This window comes from Chelonoidis abingdonii, chromosome 1, assembly GCF_003597395.2.
Source record: "Chelonoidis abingdonii isolate Lonesome George chromosome 1, CheloAbing_2.0, whole genome shotgun sequence".
In the NCBI taxonomy this organism is placed as follows: Eukaryota; Metazoa; Chordata; order Testudines; family Testudinidae; genus Chelonoidis; species Chelonoidis abingdonii.
In genome coordinates, this window is record NC_133769.1 from 49,558,855 (window position 1) to 49,575,504 (window position 16,650).

At 45.8% G+C, this 16,650-nt stretch overlaps 1 protein-coding gene across 3 annotated transcripts in view; it reads right to left on the reverse strand.

Annotated features, from left to right (window-relative positions):
• The window catches only part of ST7 (suppression of tumorigenicity 7), a 253,873-nt gene that overhangs the window by 79,312 nt on the left and 157,911 nt on the right, over nt 1-16,650 (reverse strand). For all 3 annotated transcript variants that reach the window (XM_032803955.2, XM_032803953.2, XM_032803956.2), the window contains exons 6-8: nt 12,033-12,108; nt 9,597-9,751; nt 4,432-4,529 (exon numbers count right to left, since the gene is read on the reverse strand). In XM_032803955.2, the coding sequence (XP_032659846.1) occupies nt 4,432-4,529; nt 9,597-9,751; nt 12,033-12,108 (329 nt within the window). The remainder of the gene's footprint in view (nt 1-4,431; nt 4,530-9,596; nt 9,752-12,032; nt 12,109-16,650) is intronic.

Consider the following 16,650-nt stretch of genomic DNA (forward strand, 5'->3'; position numbering starts at 1 on the left):
GGCTTGTAGGCTGGCTGTGAGCGTACCAGGCTGGGAGCTACAGCAGCAAAGCAATGTAAGGCACCCAAACTTGCAAGTAAGGTGACCAGACAATAAGTGTGAAAAATCAGGACATGGAGTCCGTAATATGCGCCTATATAAGACAAAGACCCAAATATCGTGACTATCCCTGATCATCCTAGTTGCAAGACAAACAGTGATATAACCCCTTACTGGTGTGGACTGCATCCTGAACCCCATGAGAGTAGCACGGGTAGCTAAGGTTACTCAACACTTTCTATTCTATTCCCTTTTGCAAAACTTTAATGTTTGGGCTGAAATTTTCATGATGGGTGTCTGCCTAGGCTGAATTGTTTCGTTTGTTTTTTGAAAGTTGCAGCTAAAACAGTTTCGCCATTTCATGTCTGAGAATGATATGAGGGATAAATAAATTGGTTTGCCCATATTAAAAATATTTGTACAATCATTTCACTGAGAAGCTTTACTGCTTCCCTGTTTTGGAGTACACACTTGAAATCTGGCCTCTTGCCATTCCCATGAAAACGTCCCCAAATTTGGCCAAGTTACAATCCTCTGAAAAAATTGCAGATGCTCAGCAGAGACTTGTTAGATCTGAGCAGCTAAATTGTCCAAAGATTCCATCCTGACTGAGCACTCTCCATTCCCCAGAGCTCCTGTGTGTCAACTGGACTGCGCATGTGTGATCCCCAAAGACCAGTTGAGAACACTCCATCCTTCGACTGCATGGGCTGAGCTGTATTTCCATGCAATTGCTCTTCCTGGAAGCCTGAGGCGACTGTGTCACCAGGCACAGGAAATGACAGCACAGAAACACTCTCTCTCCCCTGCTCTCAATGCTCCTCCTGCTGGCACCCAGGGAGCATGGAGGGGAAGGAGGTAACAGCCTGATTTGAATGCAGAGGGGGTGAAGAACGGAGGGTGGGGATGAGAAAGGGATGGGGATAGCAATTAAACTGGCCTGAAAAAAAATATGTGGAGTCTGTCATCACCTTAACATCTACCTGTTCCCCTGTTCAGCAATTAATCTGTCCCTCAACCGCCAAGTCAATATTGCCCCAGCCACCATCAATTCTGTCCCCACAGCAGTTCTCCCCACTCCAACCTAGACATCAGTTCTGCTCCCACATCAGTTCTGCCCCTCCACAGCCCTCCATCAATGCTGCATCCACATCAATTCTCTCGCCCACCTTGCCTATTGCAGCCTCACCTCTGCACCTCCTGAAACTACTGGGGTTCTTCACCCTGCTCTCCCCAGCCAGGTGCTGCCAACAAGGAGAGACAAGGGGGAAAGAAACAGAGGTGCCAACCCATTGCGCACAGAAGGGGAGGGTGGAGCAGAGCAACCCTGAGTTGCTGGGCTTTCTGCTGCCTCTCTGCCCTCCTATCCTGTGACAATAGTGCCCTCTCCTGAGAGGAGAGGGAGAGAACTCTGCCTGCTTCCTACAGCACCTCTGATTTGCTGCTCTCCTGTGGGTAAGCAGGGAAAGTAGCCAATCAAAGGGGGTTTTCTCCCAGGTGGTATTTAAAATGTGCACCCTCGGTGATCCACTTCCCTTTTTATAAGTGTTGCTTCCTGGGCCTGCAACCCATTGTGATCTTTAAGCACTGAGCAGGGAGGAACCCAGGAGGAGAGTAGGCGCTAGGGAAAGAGGTGGGGAATAGGAGACAAAGGGGATACAGAAAAGCTGGGGGACACAAAGTAAAAGAATCTGTAACCACTGAGCACACTTCACTGTAGAACCTGCATTCCCGAGTTTCAATATTCCTTTGCCATCTAGCAATTATCTGTGAAGCCTTTTGGCAAAGTGTCTCTCCCCCCTCTGGAACTGGTTCACTTAAAGAATGACAACCTACTACTGTTACTGGTCACTGCTTTAGCTCAAGAGATAGAGGATTATGCTGTATATCTGATGATAATGATGATGATCTATCCACAGGATGGAATGTTTGTTTTTTTCAATTTTTAATTTTTTTTAAACATAGGAAATTTAAATTGTCCACGCAATCTTAATTCAGCCCCATTGTTCACATGCCTTATGACACACAATTTAATTACATTTTCCACAGGACCCCTGTGTCATTCAGTGGACAGCATAGATTCATAGATTGTAGGGCTGGAAGGGACCTCAAGAGGTCATCGAGTCCAGTCCCCTGCACTCATGGCAGGACCAAAAACTGTCTAGACCATCCCTGATAGACATTTATCTAACCTACTCTTAAATATCTCCAGAGATGGAGATTCCACAACCTCCCTAGGCAATTTATTCCAGTGTTTAACTACCCTGACAGTTAGGAACTTTTTCCTAATGTCCAACCTAAATCTCCCTTGCTGCAGTTTAAGCCCATTGCTTCTTGTTCTATCATTAGAGGCTAAGGTGAACAAGTTTTCTCCCTCCTCCTGATGACACCCTTTTAGATACCTGAAAACTGCTATCATGTCCCCTCTCAGTCTTCTCTTTTCCAAACTAAATAAACCCAATTCTTTCAGCCTTCCTTCATAGGTCATGTTCTCAAGACCTTTAATCATTCTTGTTGCTCTTCTCTGGACCCTCTCCAATTTCTCCACATCTTTCTTGAAATGCGGTGCCCAGAACTGGACACAATATTCAAGTTGAGGCCTAACCAGCGCAGAGTAGAGCGGAAGAATGACTTCTCGTGTCCTGCTCACAACACACCTGTTAATGCATCCCAGAATCACGTTTGCTTTTTTTGCAATAGCATCACACTGTTAACTCATATTTAGCTTGTGGTCCACTATAACCCCTAGATCCCTTTCTGCCGTACTCCTTCCTAAACAGTCTCTCCCCATTCTGTGTGTGTGAAACTGATTGTTCCTTCCTAAATGGAGCACTTTGCACTTGTCTTTATTAAACTTTGTCCTGTTTACCTCAGACCATTTCTCCAATTTGCCCAGATCATTTTGAAATATGACCCTATTCTCCAAAGCAGTTGCAATCCCTCCCAGTTTGGCATGGACCTGCTCTGGGGATGAATCAGCTTGTGTAGGGAAGGGGATTGTTGTCTGTAGGACACCCGCTTCCATTTTTTGCAAAAGTTGGAAGTTGTGTAGTGAATGAAACCAGGGATTGCAAGAAGAGAGAGAATGATCTCATGGTTAAGGCAGTTGAATTCTGCCCTGGAGAACTAGATTCTATCCCTGCCTTTGCCACAGAATTCCGATGTGATGCTGGGCAAATCACTTAAACCAAACTTTTCACAGGTTGTCAGTTAACTGTGTGTTCCTCATTTTCTAGGTACCTGACTTGAGATCCTTGGGTCTGATTTGAAGAAGTGCTGAGCACTCACACCTGCACATGAAGTCAATGGGAGCAGTGCTAAGGACATACTAAGTACTCTGGAAAATCAGGAGCTACATCTCTCAAATTAGGCACCCAACATTATAGATACTTTTGATCATTATATCTCTGTGCCTCAGTTTCCCATCTGTAAAATGGGGGTAATAATACTGTTTGCTTTACAGAAGTATTGTGAAACTAAATTAATTGTTTGTGAAGCACTCAAATCCTATAGTGATGAATGCTAGAGAAAAGCCAATGAGGAGATAAAAATTCTGTTTTCAAAGCAGGGTTTGAATGGTGTGTAGTAAATAAGGCATGGGCCACACATTGACCAATATGGATAAAGCCCATGTATTGAACATCTCAGTAAATCAACATCATCCATTCTATGGACTGAATGAGGCAGGCATCCTGTGGAAAAATAGTATGTGAAAAATGTAATTAAAGATTGCATCATAATGCATGTGAACAAGGAGGCTGGATTAAGATTGTACAAGCAACCTGAATCCTGGCATTTCCTAGCATTTTCTTTACTTTACCTTGCAATCTTAATAATCTTCTTTTAACATAGTTTATATACAAATTAGACACAAAAACCTATCTGCAGCGTTCTTATCACCAGCTATACGTGTAATCTGCAAGCAAACTGAACATCATTTCTATGCTGTTGCTTTCAAAGGACATAATTACATGCAACTATAAATAAGGCTAAGATTTTGTCAGTGTTATTTTTAGTAAAAGTCACAGACAGGTCATCGGCAATAAACAAAAATTCATGGAAACTGCGGGGCTTGAGCGCAACCAGGGGGTGCAGCCACGCGGGACGCACAGTTCCTGCTCCCAAGCTGGCTGCAGCTACGGGAAAGGGGTGCACAGACCGGCTGCAGCCCTCTCCTGCCATCCCCCAAGCCACAGGTCAGAGGCTGCAGGGTCCTGGTTCCAGCCATCCAGCCCCAGCAGGGCAGGGACGTACAGTCTCACCTCCAGCCCCAGCTTCAGCTGCTGACAGCTGAAGCGGACAAAGTCACGGAGGTGCGGTAAAGTCATGGAATCCGTGACTGCCGTGACCTCCATGATTAAATCGTAGCTATAAATACAAATCCAGACTCACATCTCTCATCATTTTAACAGCTTCCCTGGTCCTTCCCAGCTTTCTTGCACACATTGCCAGCCTCCGCTTAATGTATACTAACACATTAGTATCTCGTCCTGGAGAAGGGGAAAAAAAAAAGATTAAAAAAGAATAGATAAAGCAAAGGTCCATTTAACATGCCCACACAGTATAAACTGTAGCTGTCCCTCTGCATTTTTATCATTTTTGATCAACAAGGACACTATAGTAAATGCAATGAAGAACATAGGGCTAAATTCTGTTGTTGGTTACACTGGTCTAGGTCTGGTATAACTCCTCTGAAGTCAACAGAGTTACTTCAGATATACATTGGTATTAATAAGACCATCATTTGGTCCCATGTCTATGGAGTACAGTCGGCTCTCAAGTTATAGAAGTCTTCTAAACATGAGAATACTTTAGCATATAACAATCAAAGAAGGGGAAGTCTAGTCAATTAATACATAAAACAAATGCAGTGTTACAGTTGGCAGCAAATTACTCTACTTGCCTATTTATCAACTAGTGTAGAAGTCAATACTTGATAAAGATAATAGGCTGCTGCAGGGCGGCTATAAAAGTGAATGTCACCTTCTGCATTAGGCTTTGTATAGGTTAAATACCATACATTCATTATAAGGAAAGGCAGTTAACATGGAATTTCTGCTTTACATTACTCTTGCCCCATTGCTCGTAACATTAACAGATTCCAGATATGACAATATTATGGAAGAGAAAATGCCCTGATAACAAAGAAAGCACCAAAAAGTAACTAGCTGCAGCAATGGCTCTCATGGAAGATAAGCCATTAGATTCTTGTCTTATTCTTTCTGTGAGAACCAAGAATCATTCTCTGACTATAATTATAATATGTCCTTCTAACATGCTTTTGGACCAACAGGAAATGTGCATATAATTAATTGTCTATAAAATTACCATATAAAGAAAATATAACACACCTGCTAGAGATTATCTTCATGTAGAACATGCAGCCTTTAAAGATTTTGAGACAATAGTCTTAACATTTTCAAGTCTTTAATAATAAGAACAAGATGTGTGCTGAAAACATTCCAAGTATCTACAAATTATTTTAAAGCTGTGATTATACTTTTCAAATAGATTAAGCAACAGGTTGAAAGGTCTGACTTTAGAAGTGAAAATAAATAATGCAGAAGAAGGAATTTCTTCAGCTGTATTTTATATTATGTAATTCCTTATCTCTATACTGAGTCCTATATATTTAATAAAAGACTCATTAGTTACATCTGTTTTCAACATCTATATATGGTGCAACTAATAGGGCATATCTGTCAAACCGAGACTCCTTAAGAGCTATACTGATTGAAGAAATGGTCAAGTGTATTTTCTCATTATGACATCAAGCCAAGATTTTCAGAAGTGACCAGTGTTTTGGGGTACATCTAAAAGGCCCTTTAAAGGAAGGGTTTACAGCACTTTCTAAAATTCAGATCCCTTCATGGTGTGTCAGCTTGGGCATCCAGAATCAATAGCCGTTTTTAAAAACCAGAGCTTTACTGTTTAGAACATTAAATATTGTGTGTGCATGAATGTATGTACACATGCACATAAATGTAGGCATTTGCTAGGGTTTAAGAAGGAACATCATGGATCCCATTTGTGAAAGACTAACATGTCCACTCCTTCCCACCCCAACAGCGCCATGAAGGTTTGGCAACAAAGTAATAAATAAATACTTAGCAGTGAAACTCACCCTTGTGCAAACGGTCAGCACACTGTTTAAACATCAGTCATTAGAGTAGATTTTAAGTAGGAATTAAGTGGTGCATAGGCCTTCACCTTTATCTCACTCAATAATGAATTGAATCTCACAACACTCCTGTGAGGTAAAGTATCATCGACACATTTAAAGATGGGGAAAAGTGAGTCATTTTGGCTTTGTCTGCACTAGCAATTTTTCTAAAACTTCCTACAGTTGCACTATTGCTGGTTCGACTCCGTTGGTGATATCAACAGTGAGAATGCTAGTATAGACAGACAGCCCTGGTGACTGTCAGCATTTGAACTACTGTGCCATTTAGACTTACTCTGAGTACCATGAGATGACACAGTGAGTAAAATGTGGTGGCCTGTCTATGCTTTGCTTTCACACCATTGCTACCAAATGTGGTAGTGCAAAAATGGGAAATCTTAAAAAAATTGTTAGTGTAGACACAGCCAGAGAAATGAAGTGACTCGTTCAAGGTCAAACAGGAAGCTAGTAGTATCCTGACTCTCAGATTTGTCCCTTCATCACAAGGCCATACTGTCTATGAAGAACTAAACTCATCTGTTGTCAGTGGAATGGGGGGAATACATGTAGGGAAATTAATGAGCTGCTTAACCAGACGAACTCCTTGATTCCCCATATAGAACTGATTGCTTATCTCTTCGTACTGCAATTTTTAGAAGCTGAGAGTTGGCCCAGTCATATTTGTATCTATTATAGGGGGAATGGGTAAGGACCCTTATATTTCACATGCTTAACACCTTCTCTGATAAAGGACCTTGTGACTTTTTTTTGAGAAGCCATTATTTGCAGTAGATCTTTGATGTTCCACAGGGGGAATGCCCTCAGGCTACAGAAGTGTCATTTTTGTTTTTATTTTTTGTTCCATGAAATTATATCTCAGCAAAAGCTGAATGGAAACTGTTAATAATTGTCATAGCCTCTCTCTGGCTTTTGTTCATCAGGAACAGTTACAGCTGTATTTAATAGAATTCATTTTTATTTTTTCCTTTAGAATAACATAGAAACTTACATAGAAACTGCCACCCCATTTTATTTAGGTTGCAAAGGCAAGCACTTGAAAGTTAGGAAATGCCAGATTTACAGTGTCTTGATTGGGGTCCCCTGTTCACATGCATTATGACAGTCTTTAATTACATGATCAAATATATTTTCCACATAACTTCTGCCTTACTCAGAGCACAGAATATATGCATACAGGAGCAGAATCAAGATTCCATGGGGAACCATACATCTGCTGGTGCCTGAAAGATACTTGGAGAGGTCAAGTACTATATGTACCTATTTTCTAAAAAAATGTGAAATCATTGGGAATGTATCATTCTAAATACTATTATATATCCAATAAGGATATAAAATAATATCATAAACTTTTAAAAAGTTCATGTTTTCAGATATAGACTTGTTTGTGCTTTTGGGACCAAAGATCATAGAGGTCTGTCAAAAATTCCACTATGTGTGAGTTCTATAGGCAATCTTCCAATATGTGAAGTTGCCTAACACTGTGAATTTGTATTCCAGAGGAATGTGGATGCATACATATATGTCCGTACTTGTATTTACACTGTTCGCTGGCTTTCTCCTTCACCTCTTTGGTAGGACAAGAATAATTTAGATCTGGTGGCTTCACAATCTTTTGTTCATTAGTTGGCAGTGACATAGATAGATAGATAGATAGATAGATAGATAGATAGATAGATAGATAGATATAGGTATATGAAGCACCTAACAAACATCGTGTGTCTGTCATATCCACTACATCTGCTTTATCAAACTTAGTCAATAAATTAGTAATCAAAAAATTATCTAAAAGTTTAATCCATGTTACTTATTACTATTAAAGTGTTTGACTTATTTTTCTGTTTTGTTTTGTGTTTCTGTTCAGCCCATATGGGGATCTCTCTTAATCTATCCATTCTAACTTTCCAAATGTCACTTTAATGTATGTGTCTCCTCGATAGCCTTACCCTATATACCATATAAAGTTAAGTTGTTATGTAGTGGCTTTTATAGCTGGTGAAAGACTGAGAAATGGATACAACTTGCAGAGCACTCAGTCCATCTAGACATGATCTCCCAGACCTACCACCAAGTTTATTCATTTGTCCCTTAGCAGCCACCTACAATATAGCCCTAAATTTTCAGAATGTCTAGTGATTTTGGGAGTCTCATTTGAGTCGCCTTAAACAGACCTGCTTTTCTCGGCATCAGGTCTTTTTAAAGTGTTTTACATTTGGGCACCCAAAATCCCTAGTCATTTTTGAAAATGCAGGCTACAGTGGCTGTCTGGTTTTTCTGATATGCACTGCCCATTGCCAGCTGTAATTGGGACACATTCAAACAACAAATGATGACTAAGGCTAAGATTTAGTTATGAGTATTTTTAGTAAAAGTCATGGACAGGTCATGGGCAATAAACAAAATATCACGGCCCGTGACCTGTCCATGACTTTTACTACAAATATCCATTACTAAATTTCTGCTCCTGGGCCATGCTAGTCTGGGAGCCCCTGCTCTAGCAGTGGTGGCTGTCTGGCCCTGGTGGCCCACTGCTCTGTGTCCCCCAGGGATTGCTCTCATAATGGCCTCCAGGGCTTCCCCTGGGGTGCTGCGACTCAGGTCGTCCCCGTGGCCACTCCTGGGACCAATGCTCAGGTGCTTCCTGGAGCCAGTGCTCCATCTGCCCCCTGGGACCACTGCTCCACAGGCACTCTTGGGGCTGCTCCCGGGACCAATGCTCGGAGGCTCCCTGGGGCTGCTGCTTCGGCCACCCCCAGGACTGCTGCTGCTTGGGTGGTCCTGGGCAGCTGGTCCCAGGGACCACCCACTACTAGGGCCACTCCCAGGACTGCTGTTAGGCCACACCCCGGGGCCAGCCACAGCTGCTGCTGCTGGAGCAGCCCCAGGGCCAGTCACACTGGCTGCTACGGCTGACCCTGTGGCCAGCTCCTTGTGTGCCCTGTGGCCAGCTGCACTGGCCGCTGCAGCTGCAGAAGTTACAGAGAAAACTTCTGTGGAAAGTCACAGAATCTATAACTTCCACAACCTCTGTGACAGAATCGCAGCCTGAATGATGACACATATTTTTACTCATATCATTGCTGAGATTATGAGAAAACCAGGCAAAAAGAACTGAAAGAGAATATAAAGACTCAGACCAAATTCCAATCATTGTTAGAGATGTCCCCAATTCTCCATTGCCTTGTACTTTGAATACTCACAAACACTTGTGTGAAGTGAACAATGTCATTTTATTCTCATTTCACATAGGTATAAATAACTAAACTACGTGCAAGGGAAAGGAGAAAGTCAAGCCTGAATAAAAAGATTCCTAGCAGGCTGAAGAAATTCTCCTCTTACTCTCTAGTATTATTGAAGAAATTCCAAAGAGGCTTACTGTGCTGGGCTTCATACTGGGCTCCATGATGCTGTAACTGCTGGCTACGCCTGTAGCAGCCCTCTCCTGCTTTCAGAGCCTGCTTAAACAGCTTCTCTGCCTCCACAATAGTTGTTGCTTCCTCTTCAGCCAAGAGAATATAGGCAGTGGCACACCTGTCAATGAGATCAATGACAAAATGCAATAATTCATGAGACAGCAAAGTCAATCCCTAGCTATCAAACACAAACACATGCAGACTGGCAAGGATATATCAAATATATAAGAAATTCTGTTTTGTTCAGGTTCCTTTTTGACAAATCTTTGTACAGTAACTACATTAGTGGCCAGATTCTACATTCTTACTTATTCAGAAGAATATTTAACTACTGGAGTAGTCTCAACAAAACTAATGAAGTAAAAGTACTGCTTTATGTAAATAATGGTGGTCAGATCTGGCCCTGACATCATCATCATCAACTCACATGATATCTTTAGTTCTAAGTATTATTATTGTCAGCATATTATATGGGACATCTTTGATATTTTTAAAATTAAATGTTTTCGCTGTATGAAAAGAAAAAAAGAACTAAACCAATTACAATAAAATATGAAAAAATACAAAGGTAAATACAATAGAAAGCCATATTCACCCAATCATATGATAATATTTTACATTTGTTCATTGTTTTATGTAGTTAGAAAAATCAGAGAAAAATAATCAAAGAGAAAACAAGGGATCAAACACTAGGTTATTTTTCTCTGATTAATATGGAGTCAGTTTACCTTAGCCTGGAATGTGAAACTACTTCTGGCAGATACCTGAGTGGAGTCATTCTCTTTTTATACACTTTTATAGCACTTGTATTGCTTGTCATGCCAAGAAAGCCTCATTGAAATGAACTGATTGTGGGATCACAGAAATCCATGATTTTTCATTAAAAAAAATTAATAGTGGACTCATGGACAATAAAAATCCTATAGACTTGCATGTTTTTTACATGATATCAAATAAAATAGATAAATAAATATTAGCTCTTTTGCTCTTGCCTCCATCCCCTGCTAGGGTTGCCAACTTTCTAGTCACACAAACTGAACAGCCTACCACCACCCCTTCCCTGAGGCCCTGCCCCTGCCCTTCCCGAGGCCATGCCTCCTGCTCACTACATTCCCCCTCCCTCAGCGGCTCACTCTCCACCATCCTCACTCACTTTCACTGGGCTGGGGCAGCGGGTAGGGGGGAAGGCTCTAACTGGGTGTGCAGGCTTCAGGGTGGGGTCAGAAATGAGGGATTTGGAGTATACGAAGGGGCTGCAGGTTGAGGAAGAGGTTTAGGGTGTGGGAGGGGATGAGGGCTCTGGGCTGAGGTACTGGCTCTGGGATAGGGCTGGGGATGAGGGGTTTGGGGTGCAGGAGGGACCTCCAAGCTGGGAAATGGGTCCAAGGGATTTGGAGTGTGGGAGGGAGCTATGAGCTGGGGAAGAGGGTTGGGGTGCAGGGGAGGTGCAGACTCTGGGCTGGGGCTGGGGATGAGGGGCTTGGGGTACAGGAGGGTGCACTGGGTTTGGGGGGCCAGGGCTGGGGTAGGGGGTTCAGGGTTGGGGTGTGGGCTTACCTCAAGTGGCTCCCTGCCTGTCCTAGTACTGCGCTGCGCAGCCCCAGAAGCAGCCAGCAGCAGGTCCGGCTCCTAAACATGGTGGCCAGGAGGCTCCACACGCTACTCTTGCCCGCAGGCACCACCACCCCAGCTCCCCAGTGTGGAGCCAGTGCTCGGGGGGAGGGAGGTGAGCGTGCGGAGCCCCATGGCCCCTCCATCTAGGAGCCAGACCTGCTGCCCACTTCTGGGCACAGCGTGGTGCCAACCAAGATGGGCAGGGACTAGTCTGCCTTAGCTTTGCAGCACCACCAACCAGACTTTTAACGGCGCGGTTGGCTGTGCTGACTGGAGCCACCAGCCACTGGATGTTCCAGTCGAAAACTGGACACCTGGTCACCCTATCCCCAACTCCAATAGGGAACTACCTGGTGCCACCTCTCCTCTGCCAAATACACTCATCATTCATCATGAGGCAATATGTTTAATACTTCAGCTTGCTCATTGACATCTCATTGGCCTTTGCATTGGGCCTACAACTGCTGCATCAGCAAGTGCCAAAGGGGCCATGCTATGCCACACAAACAAATAAGGAGGAAATGATCATATATTAGGCAATCCATTATGGGTTCCTGGAACTTATCCCCTGCAGCTTTCCCCCAGCACCTATACTATAAGGTCCACTTTTATAAATGCAGAGCTATTACAACATCCAGCTTTGGCTTTCCTCACAGTGTCTTGGTCTTTCTGTGACAGGCCTGTAATTAAGAATAAAAATCTTTTTGGCAAAAATCAGTGCCCTAAGATATTATCCAGTGGATTTTTAAATGACAGGAAATAATCCTAATGTTATTGTCACTTACTCATTCAACTCCAAGGCTTCGTGTGCTGCAGAAATTCTGGCTTGCGGGTTTCTCTCTCTCCAGGCTTTTTGCATTACTATTCATTAAAACAAAGCAAAATGGTGGCATGTCAGTCACTGCAGCATTAACAGGGAGAACTGACTGCACAACAACAACTTGATTAATTGCTTTCAGTTTGACTCACTGCTGAATGTTTCACAAACCAGGAGGTTCAGTCAGTCACTCAAAAGACACATAATCAATTTCAGTTGCTCTCCTCAATCCCTATGGTTAATCTTTCATTTAATTAAACCTTTGTTTACAGCCAAATCTGGACTAGGGCTAGATCATACATAAAGCTGCACCGTTGCACTAAAGGGGAGGGAGAGAGCATAGGGACTCTCTTCCTCCCAGGAGGGGTGCAACAAGGGAAGTTTCGGGGAGCCCAGCCGCCCCAACCAGAACTGTAAATTAGGCCCAGCAAGCAATCCCTCATGACAGAGGGGCGGCCAGGTCAAATTTGAATGCCACCCCATGCACCTGCTTGGCCATTTCTCTCTCTCACACACACACCCCAACCTTGGCAGTCCTTCCGGTGCCGAGGGGCACTGGGAGCCCCCAGTCCGCAGGAGGGTGGGAGGATTGGATCTGAGCTTTTGGTGCTTCCTGGGGAAGTGGAGATGAAGAAGGAGGATGGATCCTGGGAGTCCCAGAACTGCCTGGCCCCTGATGGGGATGGTGCTCTTCAGCATGACTCCTCTCAGGGTAAGAGCTTGGGACTGAGCATGAGGCAGAGAGACCATGGGGCAGGGGCTCAGGATCTCTAAGTCACTGTTTTGCATTGCAAAGTACATTATTCAATAAATATTTAACACAATTAGAATTTTTTGATTCTTCTTTGAGTGCTTGCTCATATCGATTCCAATTAGGTGTGCGCGCGCTGCATGCATGTTCGTCGGAAGATTTTTACCCTAGCAACACTCGGTGGGTTGGCTGGGTCGCCCCCTAGAGTGGCGTCGCCATGGCACTGGATATATACCTCTGCCAACCCAATGGCCCTTCAGTTCCTTCTTACCGCCCGTGTCAGTCGTTGGAACAGTGGAGCGCAGCTTAGCTGATCTCCACTTCCCTAGCTACTCGTAGTTCTCTCGTTATTCTTGTGTATATAGTTGAAATTTCTATAGTTGCAATTAATTCTTATTCATTTTTATAACATTGTTAGTGTATACAGTTAAGAGGAGTTCGGGGATTAGCCCCTTCCCCGCACCCGGTGCCAGGGCTCATGCCCGGTTCACCGGGTTTCAAACCGTGCTTGGCCTGTCACAAGCCGATGCCAACAGGAGATCCCCACGACTCCTGCCTTAAGTGCCTCGGGGAATCCCACCTCGCCAATAAGTGCCAGATCTGCAAGGCCTTCAAGCCGAGGACGAAAAAGGAGCAGGACTTTCGTCTCAAACAGCTCCTGATGGAGACAGCTCTTACTCCTCCGCCCTCGGCACCGAGTGCTGTTCAATCCATGGGCAGAAGCGCTTCTTTGGCACCGGATAGCACCTGTACTGCTAAGGCCTCTTGGCACTGACCATCGCCGGCACTGACGTCTACTTGGCACCATTCTCTCTCCCCGTGGGTGAAGAGACATAAGACTCACGCTGCTTCCATGCCACCTGGACCGCAGCCAGAGCACCCGGCTAGATCGGACCGCCCGGCACCTGCACCTGTCGTGGCACCGACAACGTTAGCACCATAAATTCCGGTCCTGCAAGGGCCGTCAAGTCCGGTACCTGAAAGCTCCCCGGCGAGAGCCGTGGTCGAGTTCACTATTCCTTCCACGCCAGAGACATTTTCCACAGCGAGGGAGCTGATCGCGATGACAGAGTCTGCCCTGCCTCAATCCCCGGCACCGCCGGTGCGGGTCATACAATTTGTAGGCAAGCCGGCCTTGATGAGACCACCCTCTGTCAGCACCGCAGAGTGGCACCGGTCACGATCGCGATCCCACCGGCGTTCTCGGTCCCATCGTTGATCCCGGTCCCGACGCTGATCGCAGTCCCGGCACCGATCCCCATCTCAGCACCGGTCGCACTCGTGGCACCGATCAGTGTCCCGTTCACCGGCCCAGTACTCTCGGCACCGATCCAGATCCCAGCACCGCTCCAGGCACTGTGACTCTCATAGCCACTCCAGATGCCGAGCTTTGAGATCCCGGTCGACCTCCCGGCACCGCTCCGGTCGTAGGTCCTGAACTCGCTCCCGGTACCGGTATGGCTCCTGGTACCGATTCCCGGTGCTGCACAGAGCGAGATCAATCATAGAGGGAGACTTTTCCCAGAGGTTTTCAGCCCCTCCTTGGCCATCCCAACATGCATCGGTGTCCTCTCATGCGGATAGTTCCTATGCACAGGACTGTGACTCCGATGTGCCCGCCAGAATCTTCCAGGAGACCCAGGCCCAAGATCAAGGCCCCCATTAGTGGTCATTCTGGACACCTTAGGCATACCACCAGGCCCAAGGTGTACCTCCAGTCCCATCTCGCTCTGCTCCATCGGAGCACCAGGTGCCGGAGGCGACTATCAGCCACCCCCCTCCTACTGGTACGGAGGAAGCACCTGTTCGGCCACCAGACTCCCAGATTCCACTGGAGACGGAGGTCATCCAAGAGCAAGAGTCCACACAGGACCAGCTTGTCCCTGGCCTCTCCTCTTCCTCCTCTTCTGATGAAGCAGTGGCGGGGACATCCTTCACGGGGCCTCCTCCAATTGACCTGAGAGCCCATCAGGACCTCCTGAGATGAGTGGCACTCAATATGAATCTCCAGGTAGAGGAGGTGCCGGAGACAGAAGACCCGGTGGTGGATATTCTGTTGGCTGACACCCCCACAAGAGTGGCCTTATCATTTATCCGGACGATCCAGGCCAATGCTGATACCCCCTGGCAGTCTCCAGCCTCTATTCCACCTGCTGCCAGGGGAGTTGAGCGCAAGGACATGGTGCCCTCTAAGGGATACGAGTACCTGTACATCCATCCTCCTCCCTGCTCCCTTGTCATACAGTCTGTCAATGAGAGGGAAAGCCATGGCCAGCAAGCTCCGGCTCCAAAATCGAAGGAGGATAGGCGCATGGACTTACTGGGCCGTGAGGTATACTCTGCAGGGGCCCTCCAACTCCGGGTGGCAAACCAGCAAGCCCTACTTAGCCGCTACAACTACATCACCTGGGCAGCGGTGGGCAAGTTCATGGAGTTAGTCCCTCAAGACTCCCGTCAAGAGTTTGCTGCCCTCGTGGAGGAGGGAAAGAAAGTGGAGAGGACTTCCTTCCAGGCCTCGCTGGATGCAGCAGACTCTGCAGCCAGGACTCTGGCCTCGGGAGTTGCCATGAGACGCATTTCATGGCTTCAAGTTTCAAGCCTCCTGCTGGAACTACAGCATACCATACAGGACTTGCCCTTTGACGGTCGAGGCCTCTTTTCCGAAAAGACTGACCCTTGGCTGCAAAGCCTGAAGGACAACAGGGTCATTATGCGCTCTCTCGGCATGCACACGCCGGTGACTCAACGCCAGCCTTTCCACCCCCAGCCTCACCGCCCTTACCCTTAGCCCAGACAGAAGCAGGACTTTGGCAGAAGGCGTGGTTGAGCCGGTCGTAGACGGCAGTCAGGTCCCCAGGGGACCAAAATTAGGGTCCCTCCAAGCCACCTATGGGGCCCAAGCCAAACTTTTGAAGGTGCGCCCGAGGATGGCGTACCAGTGACTTTCCAGGATCCTTTCCCTCCCTTTTACAACCGCCTCTCCTTTTTCCTCCCTGCATGGTCCCAGCTAACTTCAGATCGTTGGGTCCTACGCACGGTGGAACTTGGGTACCACCTCCAGTTTATTTCGCCCCCCCCTTCTCGCCCCCCATCCTCATCCCTCTTCAGGGACCCCTCTCATGAGCAATTCCTCTTACAAGAGGTGTGGATGCTCCTTGCCATGGGAGCCATAGAGGAGGTACCAAAGAACGAAAGGGGCAAGGGGTTCTACTCCCTCTATTTCCTAATCCCCAAGGTGAAAGGAAGTCTCAGACCTATCCTAGATCTCCGAGAACTCAACAAGTTCATGATAAAGTTGAAGTTCCGCATGGTATCCCTGGGGACCATCATCCTATCCTTGGATCCTGGAGACTGGTATGCCGCCCTCGATATGTAGGACTTGTATTTTCACATCGCCATCTATCCTCCACACAGACGATACCTCTGGTTTGTAGCCAACCGTCAACATTTCCAGTTTACAGTTAGTAAAGGGGTTAGTTAAACAAAAGTTAAAAGGTACAGTGACTAAAGTGAAATCCCTGCAAGTTGCATGGGCCCTTTTTAAAGACACCATAATAGAGGCCCCTCAAACGTATATCCCAATTAAGAAACATAGTAAAAGAACTAAAAAGAGCCACCATGGCTTAACAACCCATGTAAAAGAAGCAGTGAGAGATAAAAAGACTTCCTTTAAAAAGTGGAATCAAATCCTAGTGAGGCAAATAGAAAGGAGCACAAACACTGCCAGCTTAAGTGCAAGAGTGTAATAAGAAAAGCCAGAGGAGTTTGAAGAAGCGGCTAGCCAAAAACTCCAAAGGTAATAACAAAATGTTTTTTTAAGTACATCAAGAAGCGG